General features: G+C 48.1%; 1 protein-coding gene and 1 long non-coding RNA gene across 2 annotated transcripts; both read right to left on the bottom strand.

The window, feature by feature from the left end:
• Positions 1-3,743: 3,743 nt before the first annotated feature.
• LOC103676231 (malignant T-cell-amplified sequence 1-like) lies at positions 3,744-4,585 on the bottom strand. Its single transcript, XM_008705395.2, has one exon. The coding sequence runs from the start codon at positions 4,432-4,434 to the stop codon at positions 3,889-3,891; it is 546 nt and encodes a 181-aa protein (XP_008703617.1). The 5' UTR covers positions 4,435-4,585; the 3' UTR covers positions 3,744-3,888.
• Positions 4,586-10,375: 5,790 nt separating this feature from the next.
• LOC121106328 lies at positions 10,376-16,187 on the bottom strand. The gene is made up of 3 exons (XR_005838959.1): positions 16,084-16,187; positions 15,218-15,425; positions 10,376-11,570 (listed from the first exon to the last, which is right to left on the bottom strand). It is a non-coding gene; the product is annotated as an uncharacterized LOC121106328 (long non-coding RNA).
• Positions 16,188-16,224: the final 37 nt, after the last annotated feature.

Genomic DNA, 16,224 nt, shown 5'->3' with positions numbered 1-16,224 from the left:
CTCAGCGCCATGCTGGACGGCCACCCGACACAATTCTTTCTCTGAATCTTCAAGTTACATAGATTTTCAAGGTGGCTGGCCAGAATGAGGTACACTAACTGTCCATACAGCAACCCATGTCTGGTGGGACTAGCCATGAATGACCGCTGGGAACATGCCCATCTCCCTTTCCTGCTGCCAGCGGGCACAGCGGGAGAGGGACAAGCCTCCAAATTCCTTAGGACTCTTCCAGACCCTGTAAGTCACGGATTCTAGGTATTTACTTAGTCCTCTAGAGCTGAAGGAACGGCTTTATTCTTCCCAGGAATCAGATAGTGGGTCATGGAGTAATGGTCCCAGACTCTTGTCCTCTTCGTCCTCTAAGTGGATAGAGCTTCCTCCACTCGCACATTCCATCTCCAGCCTCATTTAAAAACTCCTGGACGGGGCAATAAAATAAAATAAAATAAAATAAAATAAAATAAAATAAAATAAAATAAAATAAAATAAAATAAAATAAAATAAAATAAAATAAAATAAAATAAAATAAAATAAAATAAAATAAAATAAAATAAAATAAAATAAAATAAAATAAAATAAAATAAAATAAAATAAAATAAAATAAAATAAAATAAAATAAAATAAAATAAAATAAAATAAAATAAAAACAAAACTCCTGGGCATTTACTTTTCACCAACCACCATCTGCATACTAATGGCTCGCAAATCTGCATCAAAGACCTGGCACTGCCAGCCCTCCAGGCACTTACTACTCGTCTGCTGGGTAGTCCCATCCGGAGGCCCCGTAAGAAATTCAGGTCTTATATGTGTCACTAGAAGGATGTCCCTCTCCTCTCCTGCTGCTCTGCCCTAACCATCCCCCTCCTGGCTCCTGTTCCATGTATGGGGCCATTTTCCACCAAGCGGAGACTTCCTTTCCCCAGTAGATGTCTGAAGATTTTTTCCTCCACAAAAATGTTTCGAATAATTCAAATCCCTTGAATCAGTGTCGTCTCTTGCTTGAAAGATCTGCAATGCTGCAATTTTAGTCACTTCCTCTCGTCCCAGGTCCCCTCGAATCCACTCTCCCACTACCATCTACCAAAACTATCATCTCGCTCACGCCGCGCTCCTTCTCAACACTCTTCAGAGACCCATTTCGACTGGAAGCATATACACCCTCTAGCATGTAAGAACGGGTCTCTACCATAAGCCTCTACTTTCACCTCTTCTCATCTCTCCCTGGAAAATCACGACCGACAGAAACCAAGCTGCTGTTTCTGTGACTCTACTGCACCTCTCACACTGTGTCTTTTCCTGGAACTGTTTGCACCACTTTCATTATGAAAGCACCCTTAATCATATCTTTTCTCTTTACATTTCTACTCAGCCTCTAATCCAGAAATCCTCTTGGATTTTCAAGGCAGAGACAACTTTCCCTCACTTATTCATACCATATTATAATAGGCAATTCAGACATTTACTATATACACGTGTATATACATACACAAGTATTTGAAATTAAACTCTTATCTACACGTTTGCCTTCCTAACAAGACTGAGCTCCTGGAACACAGGGTGGTATTTTATATTTCTGCATCTTACTTCCAGCCCAGTGTCTGGCCCCCAAGTAAGTACCCAATAATGTTTGTTGAACTCTTCCGGATGAAAGAGCACTGCAGTGAGTGGATCCTTGAGGTAAGCTGTGACTATCACTTGTATTTCATTAGCCAGTATCCTCGCCATTGAATTAGACATTGGTATTAGCCAAGAGTAAGTACAGACAACCTTCTTCTCCTTTAATTGTTTATAAAAACCTTTTGGCTCACAGATCACCTTAAACGTATGATGAATGTAGAGAATGCTTTAATAAATACATCTGCCTCTGAACATACACACCGAATTTTGTATGAAATTCCAGGAAGGTCATGTAACTCTTGCCCTCACCCTTTCCAATGTGTATGCAGGCTCTCCGCCGTGAGTTGTTCGGTAGGACTGGTATCGATACAAGGATCAGTGTGCAATAATGGAAGACAGCATGCATATGCATGAATGAGGAGTCCTGAAAGAAGGCTTAAAATAGATACAGAGGGTCCTCTTTCAACTTTTGGTGGACAGTTGGTGGGGACATGGTGAAAGAAGAACTATCGGGTTCCTACCTTGAGTGTCTCCGTCCATGTTCATCAGAATCACTGCTGCTCCCGAATATTACCATGAGATGCTTCCAGGGCCTCCACAGTGTCCACCAACGGCCAGAGTGGTGCTGACTGGGGTAGACAATTAAACGGGACAAAAGCCCTAATCCTTTGAGGAAAAAACAGTGTTCTAATGAGGAGAGTTTGAGTTGTTACAGGACACTCTGTGGTGAAAGGACATAATCCAAATATGTGGATTTATGAGGGCAGGTCAGTCCCTCCTCTCCTTTTGGAGCCATTCCTTCCTGCTTTTCTATTCCACTGATTCTATCCCCATCGAGTATTCCCACTCTTAGTGAATCTTTCTCCCCAACAAGTAGACATACTTAGATATCCCATTAACAACCTGCAACAACAACGGTAAAAATAACAACAGAAAAAAACCCGGACTCCAAACAAAACATCTTGACTATAACCTTCCTCTAGCTTTTACCCAGTATCTTTTCATTCCCAACCAAACTTCTGTAAGAAATAACATGAGTCTAAATGTCCACATATTACCTTTTCACTTTCCATTCACCCCTAAATAGACCGCAATTTATCTTGCATTCATAGGAGTTACACTGAGACCAATCATGGCACAGTCGCCAACTAGCCTTCAGTTGACCATTTACACAATTTTTCAGCTGGGTGTCTATAATGCCATTCTATAAAAATTGAGATAACTTTGGCTTTAAATATCTGAAAACTCAAGACGAAGTAATTTATAAAGAAAATATTTTACCTCACATAACTTCACCACATCCCTTAAATAAGGGGTCCCGATCTATGGAGTCTCCACAGCTGATTACTCATCAGCTCATAAATCATCAAGGGCTCAGCTGCTTTCCATGTTCAGACTTGATGCTCATCAAGGTTTGTGTGTATGTCTGTGCGTGTATGTGTGTGTGTGCACGTGTGTGGCAAGAGCAAAATCACACATGCCAACGTCCACCCAAAGCAGGGAAACTGATTCTCCCCACACATCTTTGACAGCCTGCACACCTTTCCCAGAAATCTTCAAGCACCCCCTCCTAACACAGGTCACATGGCCGCCCAGATCAATGACAAAACCACGGGAGGAAGGACCTACGGATTCCTAGGGATTTCTAAATAGGAAGATCCTACTTGGCCGCTGGTCCTACGACCAACCCATATGTGACTCCGTCTCACTAGGAAACGGAGCACTGCGGTGGGCCTACCCTAATCGGAATTTTCCCGGTTCACGTAGAACCGGGATGACCGAGTTCTGCCAGCAAGGGGGACAGGGCATGATGCCTGTCAGGCAGACAATCACTAAGGCCTGCGGGACACTTCATACTGGATTTTCTGCTTATCCTTCCAATGTTGTGTTAACAGAGTAGCTCAGGCCCCTGTCCGGTCCTTTTCTTCCTCCCAGCTGTGGGTCTGTCTCCCAACTGCAAGCTCTTCGCTTTGAGAAATCTACTTTTCTACCACAGATGACGCACCTGTGCTCGAACCGACATCCGCCTGGGGCAGAGGCCGCGGCGCCTCTCCGCGAAGCGCCCCGCGGCCAACACGCACACCCGTACTCACACGCACGCAAGGACACAGATACAGACAGCTGTGCTCCTTCCAAATCTTTACTTGGTTTTTTGCTTCTTTGAGCATCTGTTGTCAGCGCGGAGGAATGCTCTTCATGCCGTCACACAGACACAAACACAGACACAGCACCACGTCCACAGCTCCAGTCCCGGGGCGCCCCTCCGGACGCTCACTTGTACGTCTTCATGTGCCACAGCCCATCGTTCAAGTAGTGGATGTTCTCGATGCCGATTCCCTTGTTGACCTTCTCGATGTCTTCGGCTGACATCCTCATGACGCCGACGCACAGCGCGTGCTGCTTGCCCTCGGCCATGATGGCCACGACCGTGTCCACCGCGGCGGGGTACAGCTGCGCCCCCGGGGACGTCAGGCCGGGACACATGATGTTGGCTCCGCTGAGCACAAACTTGATGGCTCCCTTGTCCACCTGCTGGTGCGGCAGGATGAAGGGGTATTTGTGAAGGAGCCTCAGGGTGGGGTAGAAGGGCCCCTCCCTCTGTCTAAAGAACAGTAACTCTCCGTTGACCGTAAGGATCTCTATGTGCTCGTGGCAGCGCACGATTTTGACCGGATCTTTCTTGGGCAAGATTTGATTGAGCCACGGCTCGATACCCGGAAACTGCTCTATCAATTGGTTCTTAATACCCTTAATAACTGAGGTTTTCAACTGGATGCAGTTGGATACATTTTCTTTTTCATCAAATTTCTTGAACATGATCCAAGGCGAAGGGGGCGCCCCCAGCGAAGAGCCCGAGTTGGAAAGATTTGTGGAAACGCCGAGGGTCCGGCGGAGGCGCTTACCGGAGGAGGGCCGGCAGGGACGGTCGCGGCGGCTGTCGTTAACCGGAAGGGAGCGCGCTTTACGGCTCCGCGTGAGATCTACTTCCGCCCCTGGGAGCGCGATTCGCCTCCCGCGGGGTTTGGGGGGTAAAAGGGGCGGGACTTGAGGAAGAGGAGCGGGAAGCGGGTTTCCTCTCGCGGGAAGAGAAGAATAGAAGGCGCCTGTTATTTTTACTTTTGTTATTGGTAAGCCGAATGGTCGTCCCTGCAGTTACCCACGCCGGAAGCCGGGGAACAGGTGCGGAGAACTGGCTTGGGGAACAAGTGCGGCTCTTCTGCGGAGCACAGGCGCCGCGAGGAGCCCAGTCCCTATCGTTACCCCGATTCTCCCTGTCTCACACTCTGCGTCTCCGCCTCGCTCTCTGACACGTCCGGCTCTGGGACGTGTCATTGCAGACATCTGCCTGCCGCCTGTCACCCCTGGATGCAGCCCTCTCCCTTCTGGGTTCTCTCCGCCTGAACCAGGGGGCACAGGAGGAATGCAAGATTTTTCCTGTCCTCTTCAAGACATCCAGACTCCGTTTGTTGCCCAGGATATGGTTTCCCCTGGCGAACGTCCCGAGTGCTCTTGAAAAGAATGTGCATTCTGCTTTGTTTGGGTTCAGTGCCCTGTACATGCTGACTGTCCCACTGGTGGATGTTTTCTGTCCACGTGTTCTATCAATTGCTAGCGGAGGATTGAATATGGAAGTCACCCAGTTAATTAGATTTTATCCATGTAGATTTTGTATGTCATCCTAAGAAGCATGAGGCCCCTGAAGGCAGGAACTGTGTATTTTTTAAAGACTTTATTTATTTATTTGAGAAAGAGCGAGAATGAGCGGGGTGAGGCAGAGAGAGAAGCAGGTTCCCGGCTGAGTGCCGAGCCGGGCAAGGGCTCTGTCCCAGGACCCTGCGATCATGACCAAAGACAGATGCTTAACCAACTGAGCCACCCAGGTGCCCCAAGAATTGTGTGTTTTATTTCTGTATTCTTTCACCGCTAGGTGAATCTCTCCAATGAATACATACATAACTTTGGAAAGCCTACCCTGCAGCAGAAATTGTAACAGGTGCTGGATGTACAGTGAAAAGATAACATATTTCCACATTCTTGGGAGCTTACAGCACATCAGGGTGATTATATATATATATATATATATATATATGTAAATTTATGAAATTACATATATGTGTATAAGTATAACTAATATATAGAATGCATGTGTATTATATGAACACAACCTATGTATCTATTATAGGGAATTGGCTCACACAATTATGGAAGCCCAGAAGTCCCAACATCAACAGTCAACAACAATCTGGAGACCCGGGAGAGCCAATGTCATAATTCAGTCTGAATCCAAGTATGAAGGCAAGAGAAGACCAATGTCCTAGGTCAAAGGCAATCAGGCAAGAGGAATTCCTTTTTACTCAGGGGAGAGTCAGCCTTTTTGTTCTGTTCAGGCCTTGTTTGAGGCCTGTCCACATTAGGGAAGGTAATCTGCTTCACCAATTAAAATGTTAATCTTATCGAGAAACATCCTTACAGAAACACTCAGAACAACATTTGACCAAATATATGGGCACCCTGTGGACCAGTCAGGTTGACACATAAAATTAGCCATCACAAGGGTAGACCATCTTAAATGAGGCAGGAGAGCAGCATGTTGGTGTGTCCTGACCCAGAACCCAGGATGAATCTTGCTCCATCATTTACTCGTTTGAAATCCTGAAAGTTACTGAACTCGTATATGCCTCAGTTTACTCATTACAAGAGTGTGGTTAACAAGAATACCCATCTCCTGGGGATAGGGTGGAAAGTGCTTGAATTAGAATAATTGGGTTTTAAGTATTTCATGTAGCTATAATTATTAAATTAACATGAAACCAGTTACATGATTGTTTTAATACTCTCTTCACACAGGGCATAGTACAACTGGCCAGACTTGAGCTTTCCTATTTGTGGCTGAGTCTCTGATACGCCTCCCTGAGATTTCACTCCAATTACTTTGATCCCATGAAGAGTCACGCATTTCCAGTTAATATACGAGCAGCAAACCTTGTCTATTATGTATAGATGTATGTGCTTACCCCGATAGGATAATTCTTTTTCTTGGGTTTTACGGTTGTTCTGTTGTTCTTATTTGTGAAGTCAGTGCTGTGTGAGCAGCATAAACCAGATGTAGAAACTCAAGGGAGGAAAAGTCATTAATGGCTAACACGATCAGGTGACCTGTCTGTGGACGACTAGTAGCTTAATCAGAACTGATTTGACCTGAAACCTCTATCAGAGGAATGCCCAAAGGATTTTTTTTTAATGAAGTTATTTTACAGAAGGGACTGTAAGAAAGTTTACTCTGAATTTCCATAGTAATGAAAAATCTTTTTTGAAGTTAATAATCATTTTTATCAGAAATCACAATCTGTACGCTGGCATCTACCATGAAAAGGATGCTAAGTACCCGTTTCTCCTTCAATTCTTAAAAAATTGAAGTTGAAGTTTAAAAATGAAAAACCTGTATTTTAAGACTTTCTAAAATCTACCTTTTCTAAAATCTATCTTTTCTAAAATCATGGAGCCTGGGGGTTAAGTGTTGGTTGGTTAAGTGTCTGCCTTCAGCTCAGGTCATGATCCCAGGATCCTGGGGTCTAGTGTCGTTGGACTCTCTGCTCAGTGGGGAGTCTGCTTTTCCCTCTCCCTCTGCCCCTCCTCCCTGCCTGTGCTCTCTCCTCCTCTTTCTCTCTGTCTGTCTCCCTCTCAAATAAATAAATGAACCTTAAAAATAAAATAAATCAAATCATGGAACTTGGTTCTTAAACTTTTTAGAGGAGTCTAGGTCTTTAAGGGTGACTCACATCAATGTAGGAAAAAATACGATACACAAATGTTGCTTTGAACAAACGAGCATGTTAAAACATTGAAACATACTACCAACTTATTAAATAATTTACAATCAATTGAAAATTAATTAACTATGGATTTTTAGAAGGAGGAAAATTATGACACAATCTAAAGTCAGATTGATTTTCAGGCCGAGGCTGTACTACTCCCTAAGTTCTGTCAGCCTCCCCCAGTGTCGCTTTATTTCCATGGAATCTGAAAAATACTTCACAAGGTATATGGCGTGGTTACCAGGAATTAAAAAAATACAATATACAAAGGACTTATCTAATAGTAAGACACAGAATAAGTACATTTACTAGTGTTTCTTTATTTGCAAAACACCCTTTGTGTGGTACTAATAAGGCCTAAGATTATAGTATATATGTGAAAAATTTTACAGAAAATGTAGCTTTAGATAAAGCTGCTCAAATAGTCAAGAGATACCGGAATTGTTTTGTATTCGGAATCTCAAGGGAGTGTGTAATCGAGACACAGTGATGACGTGGCGAAGTTAAAGTGAGAAACCTGAGTGAGAAAATTGCTCAGGTTCCTCAAATCTGCAAAATTGGGAGTGCGGTTCACACACCTGAGTTGTCCTGTTTCAAACCTTTTCACCTGCGTACAGCTGTGTCTGCATTTTGAGGAGTGACCACCAGAGGGCAGCAGAGCCAAGCTGAAGTCCGCCCGCAGGTTCCCCCCCCTTAATTGATGCTGTATTAGGAGTATTCTCAACTAATAGCTGTATTAGGAGTATTCTCAACTAATAGGTAACTATTTTTTTAACATACAGTTATTTTTCCTAAATAAACCCATTTCTACAATTACAAGACATTTCCCAAGTTCAGGTGAAGCACATTCTAAATAGTCATCTACTTGACTTATAATTTGTGACTTTTCTCTAATTTTTTATAAATAATCAACAATAAAGCAATTATTTCTAAAATGCTGTCTATTAAAAAAATACATGCTACCCCACATTATTGGCTTTCTCAAAGAAATACAAACTTCCAGTTTTAGAATAAGGAAGTCACAGAGATGACAAGTAGCGTAGGCAATATAATTAATCATATTGCTAATCATATTGTAATAGTGTTTGGTGACAAATGGGGACTATTCTATCGTGATGAGAACTGAGTAATATATCGAATTGTTGAATCATGTCGTACACCTGAAGTTAATGTGACACTATGTTAATTATACTTCAATGTATAAAATACCTCTTTCCACATTGCTTCAATTTATGAACTATTTTTAAAAATTAACAAGTTAGGCATATCGTAAAAATAATCTCACGACACCCAAAATGTTTTTAATGACGTCCTCCACCTCATCGCTCCATTCCCCAGGTAACACTGCTAAGTTTCTCAGGCTCCAGTAAGGTTCTCTGCGTAGCAGGCATGCAGATGAACAGGTGGGACGTGTGCTCCCATGGGCATGCGCAGAGGGGCTCTCGTTTCCAAAGCAAACCCCACAGGAGGGTTGAGCCCTGGTCTGGGTGGCAGAACCCTCCCTGCTTCTCTGAACTCTGACCACCGGATGTGCCCCGGGGCCAGTTCCTGCCTCTCCTGGCCTCAGTTTCCCGATTGTCTGAGGAGGGCAGGACACAGAACCGCGTGACCTCCCCCTTGGTGGTGTGGATGCAGCCTGGGCTTCCAGCCCCTGGATGGGTTTGGTGGGGTGCACTGTGGGATGCCCAGGGCCTCCCGCCTACATGCAGACTGGAGGGCACCCCCTGGGGTGGCCCAGCTTTGTGCCCACGGACAGCACATGCATTAGACCCCGCCTTGCCGCGTGTGTGCGCATTCAATGCACCAACGGCTGCAGACCCGGTGGCAGTGAGACCTCACAACCTCTACCACCCCCAAGCCGCCCCAGCCCGGCCAGGTAGGCCAGAGACCAGAGTCCGGGAATACCTCCTGCCCTGCTCTGCTGGTCCCCAGAGCCACCACTGGGGCCAGCTCCGTGCACCGCTGGGTCAGGAAAACCCGAGTCCGTGCAGGGAGGAGCTCAGGGAGCCCCTCCCCCCTCTTCCTCTGCACCTCCTCTCCTTGTCTTCCTGACAGGGCCCAGGGACACAGATCCAGCCCCTCCCTCACTGGCGTAAGAGGGGAAGGAGGGGGTCCCCACGGGACAGGTGCGCGAGTGTTGGGGTACTTACTGTTCCTAGGCGGCCCTTCCTGGGCACTCAGTGAGTTTACCCCATTTTAGATGAGCAGGGGCACTAAGCGCTCAAGGTCACTCAGGTGACCAAGTGCGGCAGAACTGAAGCTCCCAGAGCTTGCCTGTCACAGGGCTGCGACACGGCCCCAGATGGTAGGACCCCACAGGTGTGCTGTGCATGGGAGCCTGAGGAGCTGGTCTCTGAGCCCAGCCTGGCTGTGAGTCTGTCTTGGGGGTGCGCAGAGGGAGAACACAGGCAGGGTTTCTGTGGGGGCAAGGGCTTGGTGGGGTCCCTGGGTAAGGCGGGCTCTAGCGAGGCTGGAGTGGGGTGTTAGGGGTACACACGGGGAAGGGCTCTGAGCGGGCTCCATGCCTGGCCTTTGCCCTCTTGGTGAAAGTCTGATTCTTTAGGACAAAGGGCTCTTGGTGCAGAACAGGTTGGCATTATCAGGGGTCTTCAGCTCTGGTGGGCGACGGGCAGAAGGGACAGAGGAAGGGTGAGCTGTGCTCAGGAGGTGGCTGCAGGCCTGGGAGAAGGAAATGCATAGAAACAGAAGATTAGTGGTGGTCAGGGGGCGAGGGGCGTGGGCACTGGGACCCTTCCTGGTGGTACCAGTGTTCCCCAGTCTGCATACACAGAAAGAGCCAAGTGTCTCTGGCTCCTGAGCAGAGCTTCTGGAATCCCCCAGAGCTGGAAGCAAGCCTGGGGCACCTGGCAGAGTCTGGGTGTCTGCATGAATGTATACAGGATTTCTGTTTAGAAACAGAATGCAGAAGTCTATACAACAGATGGGTGCACAGCATATTGAATTTACTTAATGCCACTGAATTTTACAATTTAAAATGAGTAAAAGGTAAATTTTCACAGTGTGCACATTTTAAAACATTAAATCTAATAAGCTGTAAAGTATATGAAGAAGAAGAAGAAGATTTAGAAACCAAGCTGTCATCACAAGGGAGGGCAGGACAGCTCTAGCGCCAGCCCTGACACCAGTGTGCTCGGGAGCAGGTGCGCGGAGACGCCGGGTGGGCTCCACACGGGAGGGGGCGCCACAGCTGATCTGGAGACACACCTGGCCGCGGATCCGGAACTAGCCTCGGACCTGGTTCCAGAGCTGGCGCAGGAGCTGGCTCTGTCGCAGGCAGTCGTGCAAAGTTTCTAGAATTCCTCTGGTTCTGTGGCTCACCCTGGGTTCTGGCAGTGGTACCAGAACTGGGGAGGGAACTGGTGATGGGTGTGCTTCAGGGCTGGATCTAGAACCAGAGGGGGCTGTCGCTCTCGAGCGGGTCCAGATGTTGACGCTGGAGGGAGCTCTGATTCTGGAGTGGGTCCTCGCTCTATCTCCTCAGCGGGTACCAGAGCTCTGTAAGATCTCGTGCTTTGTAGCCGCCCCCCTTACTGGCTGTGGGGTGGACGTTGTCCCACCTGTTCAGCTGTGAGCTCTGAGGGTCAGGAGAGTATCTGCCTGCACACCGAAGGGGGCAGTACACAGGCGCTGAATGCATGCATGCATGCATGGATGAATGAGTGAGTCAGCTCGCTCAAGACGGCTTTGTATCTCCGGTTTTTCACATCTGTAACACACCAGCAGCTACCTCCTAGGACCGTTGGGAGGATAACACTGATGGACTACGCGTGGAAGTGCCTACTGTGTGCTAGACACTATTCTGGAGGCCTGGGAATAAAGCAGCTTTTGTGGAACTGACTGAAGCAGGGCTGAAATGAGGGCGCTCGCGTCCCGGACAAGCCGTCCAAACTCAGCTGGGAGCCGCTGCCAGGATTAACAGGTTGTCCACGTGACCTTGTCCAGCAGCTCACGACGAATCTGGGTGGGGCTGGAGGGGTTGTGGACTTGGTCTGAACACCTGAGCTACATGTGATCCCCATGTGACCATTTCCTTCATGGGTCCTCAGTTTTGCCATCTTTAAAATGGGCACGTGAGGCCATCCATTCCTGGGTTCCTACATGAAGTTTGTCTTGGTCCTATGAGACAAGAGAAGAGCTTCCTGTGATCTGTCTTCCCTCTGCTAACCCCAGGGTAGTGGTATTTGAGTCCACCGAGGGAGCTGGGTAACGTCTTCTGAGAGCCTGGCCAGGGTCCAAATAGAGGGTTAAAATGGGAAGACCAAATTGACTGGAGTCATTTTAATTGTATCAGGAAGATGCCAATTTAAGTTAATTATGTGATTAAATTTTTTAGGGAATGCGTTGTTTAGGTTACACCAAAGTACCAAATAACTCCCAGCACTTCAGGGGATTGATACCATACGGTTTGCCCGCAAAATGGTGCTGGGTGGGGAAGCAGGACTCCACCCGGTCCTTCAGCAATCCAGACTTCTTCCGTCCTGTGCCTTCACGGTGCTCTAGGACCCCACTGCCACCTGCATCCCATCAGCACGAGGGAAAGAGCATAGAGAAATGCATTTGGGAGGATTCCCTGGACCTTCATCATTTCTCACACGTCCCCTTCTCTCAAGGGTGGGATGTTTGAGGTTTTGACCCTTACACTGTGGGTTGGCCAGGATTTGGGACATAGCAATGACCTAGTCCCGGTCATCTTGGGACAAAGGCACACCTGAAACTTGAAAATTAGCTTTCTTTTTATCTTGTAACAACTTTATCGAGCTACAATCCAGATGCCATACGTTCAATCCATTCAAAGTCTACACAAGTCAGTGGGTTCTGGTACAATCAGAGTTGTGTCACCACCACCATAATATTCAAACATTTTTATTACCCACAGTGAAGCCCTGTACTCATTAGCAGTGTTCCCCCATTTTCCCCAATTCCCTCCACCCCCGGCCCTAGACAACCACTACTCTTTTGGTCTCTGTAGGTTTGCCTGTTCTAGACCATTCCTATGTCTGGAGTCCTACAATATGTGGTCCTTTGTGACTGACACACCATGCAGCTTAATGTTTTCAAGGTTCGTCCATGTTTGTAGTATTGATCAGTAAATAACTCCTTTTTATGGCAGAACCCTTTTCTGTTGCGTGAATATGCCATATTTTGTCTATCTGTTCATTAGTGGGTGGATTTTTGGGGTGGTTCCACCTTTTGGTTATCAGGAGTGATGGTGCTATGACCATGAACGTACACAGATTTTCATGTTTTCGGTTCTCTTGAGTCCATATCTTGGAGTGCAGTTGCTAGACTCGTGGTAACTCTATGTTTTCCTTTTTGGAGAACTACCTGTTTTCCAAAGGACTGCTATTTCATATTTTAATCAGCAATTTCTCTATATCCTCACCAAAACTTCATTATCTGTCTTTTTAATAATAGACATCCTTTTGCACATGAAGAGGTATCTCGTTGTGGTTTTGATTTGCATTTCCCCAATGAATAATTATTTTTAGCAGTTTTCATGTGTATGTCTTCTTTGTATGGCCAGTTGTATATCCTTTTTTTAAAGGATTTATTTATTTGAGAGAGAGTGGGGGAGGGGAAGAGGGAGAGGGAAAGAGAAAATTTTAAGCAGACTCCCAGCTGAGTGTGGAGCCCAATGCAGGGCTCGACCTCATGACCCTGAGATCAGACCTGAGCTGAAATCAGGGTCGGACATTTTGACTGCACCACCCAGGGGCCCCTGTATATCTTCTTTGGGGAATTTATCATATTTGGATCCTTCCCCCACTTTTTAAGTGGAATGTTTCTATTATTATATTATGGAGGTGTAAGAGTTGTTTAATCTACATAAATCCCTTATTAGAAATATTATTTGCAAATATTTTATCCCATTTGGTGGGTTGTCTTTCTCTTTACTGATACTATGTTTTGATCCAAAAACGTTAAATTTTATGAAGCCAGTTTATATTTTCTTTTATACTTGTGCTTTTGGTGTCCCCCCTTGAGGACGGATGTTCTATGCTCAGCAGACTCCACGTCCAGACACATTGCTGACCGTGGCCTCACCCAACAGCCTCAGACCAAGCGGACTCCATCTGACCCCGCTTTGGCGGAGATGAGGGCGCCCTCCTTCCTTTCCACTGACCAGAGGCCCATGTAGAAGCTGAGTGTACTGGATGCGTGGGTGGGGAGCTAGTGCAGTGGTCACTCCTGGTGAAGCCTTAGATGTGGTTTGAGCACTTTTTCCCTCTCTAAAGCCCCCAGCCTGACGCTCTACCCTTCCAGCAGCTTCCCTGAGCCCCTCTGTTTACCTTGCAAAAGCCTCCTGTGTTCACACAACCTCAAGTGGGTCCTGCTGTTGCAACTGGGAGCTTCCCCTGGATGGAGCACGTCCAAGGTTGTCCCTGTGCCTGGCTGAGTGGCCCTAGATGTGCTGTTTTCACTGAAAGGAAGGGGCTCTGTGCCTGGAGGGAACAGGAGGGGCCAGGTTACAGCCCTGCAGGGAATAGTTTACGGATACTGTAAGGAGTAGTCTTCTAAATAGATCTTTGAAAACTTGTACAAGAATTTCTTTTGGATAAATTCCTAGGATCAGCACTGCTAGGCAAAGGTATGCACTGATGGGACTCTGACGGGCCCGTAAGCTGTTGTCCTTCAAGTAAAAACCTGCCGGGGATGTGACCCTGTTCTCCCCACAGTGTTTACGTTTGTGCATCTCAGCTGGGAGGCGAGCACCTCTGATCTTTACACCGTGTGTGCGGTTTCTCCTTTGAACCACATGCATTTGGACTTTGTTCCTTCTAAAACATTGAGTTTTGAGAGTGTTTGAGACCACAGGATGTTAACCCTTTCCCTGGCATTGGCTTCTGAGGAATGCTTTAATGCTTACTGGTTTCTGTCTGCCTTTCCACTGGTGACATTTCCCGAGCATGTGGTTGGCCATAGAAGAGCCAACTCTTCCCTCATGGCTCCTGGCTCTTGTAGGACACTGACGACTGATAGGATATGGCTTCCGAGACGACTGACAGGTGATTTACCAAAGTTCTGTGACTTCTGTCTTGCTTGCTCTCTCCTGTGTTCCTTCCCTCCCTCTGTCCCCCCGTGTGTGTGTCTCTGGTTCCCATTGCTAAGAACCAAAAGAGGGCTCAGATCAGATCAGCTGACTTAAAAGAACTGAAATCTCGGTCCAAACTGAATCTCACCAATACCTTGTGAATGAGCTCAGACCTGGACCCTGGTCCAACAGAGCCTCAGCTGAAACCCCAGCCCAGCCTCCTGGGAGACCGTGTGTGAGGCACGCTTCAACTGAGCCAAGCCCGGATCCGAATCGCAGACACCGTGAGATAACCTTTGTTCTGGTGAGCACTAACGTAGGCTAATGTGTCTCACAGCACAGACAACCAGGATATCCTTCCAGGGTCATCTCTGGACCTGCCCTCCTCCCCCCTCCCTCCTCCCTGTCGCCTCCCCAGCTCTCTCCAGCCACTCTGGCTCCTTCTCAGCATCTCTGGCCAAATTCTCCTCTGCCTCCGCGTCTCTGCACCTGGGAGCTTCCCCTAGCACACTGTTCCCAGACTTGTGTGGGCCTGGCTCCTCTTGTCTTTCTGGTCAAGCATAAATACCACCCTGGAGGCCTTTGAGACCTACCGAGGGGCTCCTGGCTGGCCCTCCAGCGCCCTGCTTCATTTCCCTATAGCATTTGTTCTCTCTGTCTTTGTACATCTCCCACCGTGGGCGGTGAGCTCCCGGTGGGCAGGGGCCATGTGGGTCCTTTCAGCACTCACCCGAGGTGACTACAGGGGCACAGTAGCCAGATGAGTCAATGAGAGGGTCTTGGAGCGCCCTCCCGCTTCTGAGAAGCGCATCATGAAAGGTCCGTGCAGGGTCAGAATGATCCCTGAGTGTCCCATTCCTGCTCCAGTTGCTCCTTTGACCGGTGAACACGGCCTCTCCCTGGTGGTCGGCGCCAGCACTGCAGCCCCAGGCAGGAAACTAGAAATTTAAACACACCTTTGGGGTCATCAAGGCAGTGAGGTTCGTTTCCAGGCCCCAGGGGACAAAGGGGCAGGACGTGGGGTCTCCAAGGAGGATGAGAAGGACATCGGATCTTCCATGTCCCCCGATTGTCCGGCCACTGTTCTGGGGTTTCCATTTCACTCACGAAGTCTACTCACCCCAGCCCCGGCAATGACTCCGCCCACTTGCCCCTGAGGCTCCAGCAAGGCGGGTCGGTCCTTGGACCCCCGAGCAGCAGTCCAGTGCTCTGCCAAGTTCTGCACCACCCAGGTCCTCAGTCCTTAGGCCGCCCTCTACTCCCAGGGACCCCAGGGAGTAGAAAGCATTTACAGGACTTAGCCAGGTGTGTCATCGATGGGGAACCGAGGCCGACACATTTCTGGGAGCCTATGGGACCCCCGGGACCCCTGCCCCAAGCACATCAAGTTGCTGAGGAGGAAGGCCTTCCCTCTTTATTATGGAGCCCCCTCGACAAGGGGGTGGGTGCTAGTGGCTTAACCCCGGTTCCAGGCGCCTAGAGCCGCGCACGCAGGGCCCCAGACTTGTCCTCTCCCGTCCGCCCTGGGGATAGTCCAGCCCTGCCGACCCTGGGAACCTCGGAACACCAGCCCACCAGCCGGGCACTACAACCCACCCGAGGGGGCGCGCACAGGACCCTTGGCCTTGAGACCTCGGAGTCGAGCGCTTGCGCACAACCACTCCCCAACGTCCGACTTTCAGGCCTCCCGGGATGTGGGCGTGTCCCCTGGCCCGAGGGGCGCCGCCAGCCAATCAG

This window comes from Ursus maritimus, unplaced genomic scaffold (genome assembly GCF_017311325.1).
Source record: "Ursus maritimus isolate PB19 unplaced genomic scaffold, ASM1731132v1 scaffold_31, whole genome shotgun sequence".
Classification (NCBI taxonomy): domain Eukaryota; kingdom Metazoa; phylum Chordata; class Mammalia; order Carnivora; family Ursidae; genus Ursus; species Ursus maritimus.
This window is presented reverse-complemented; position numbering and strand designations above follow the sequence as displayed.

Excerpts from the sequence above, each read along its gene's own strand:
- LOC103676231 (XM_008705395.2), bottom strand. The coding sequence starts at position 4,434 with ATGTTCAAGAAATTTGATGAAAAAGAAAATGTATCCAACTGCATCCAG.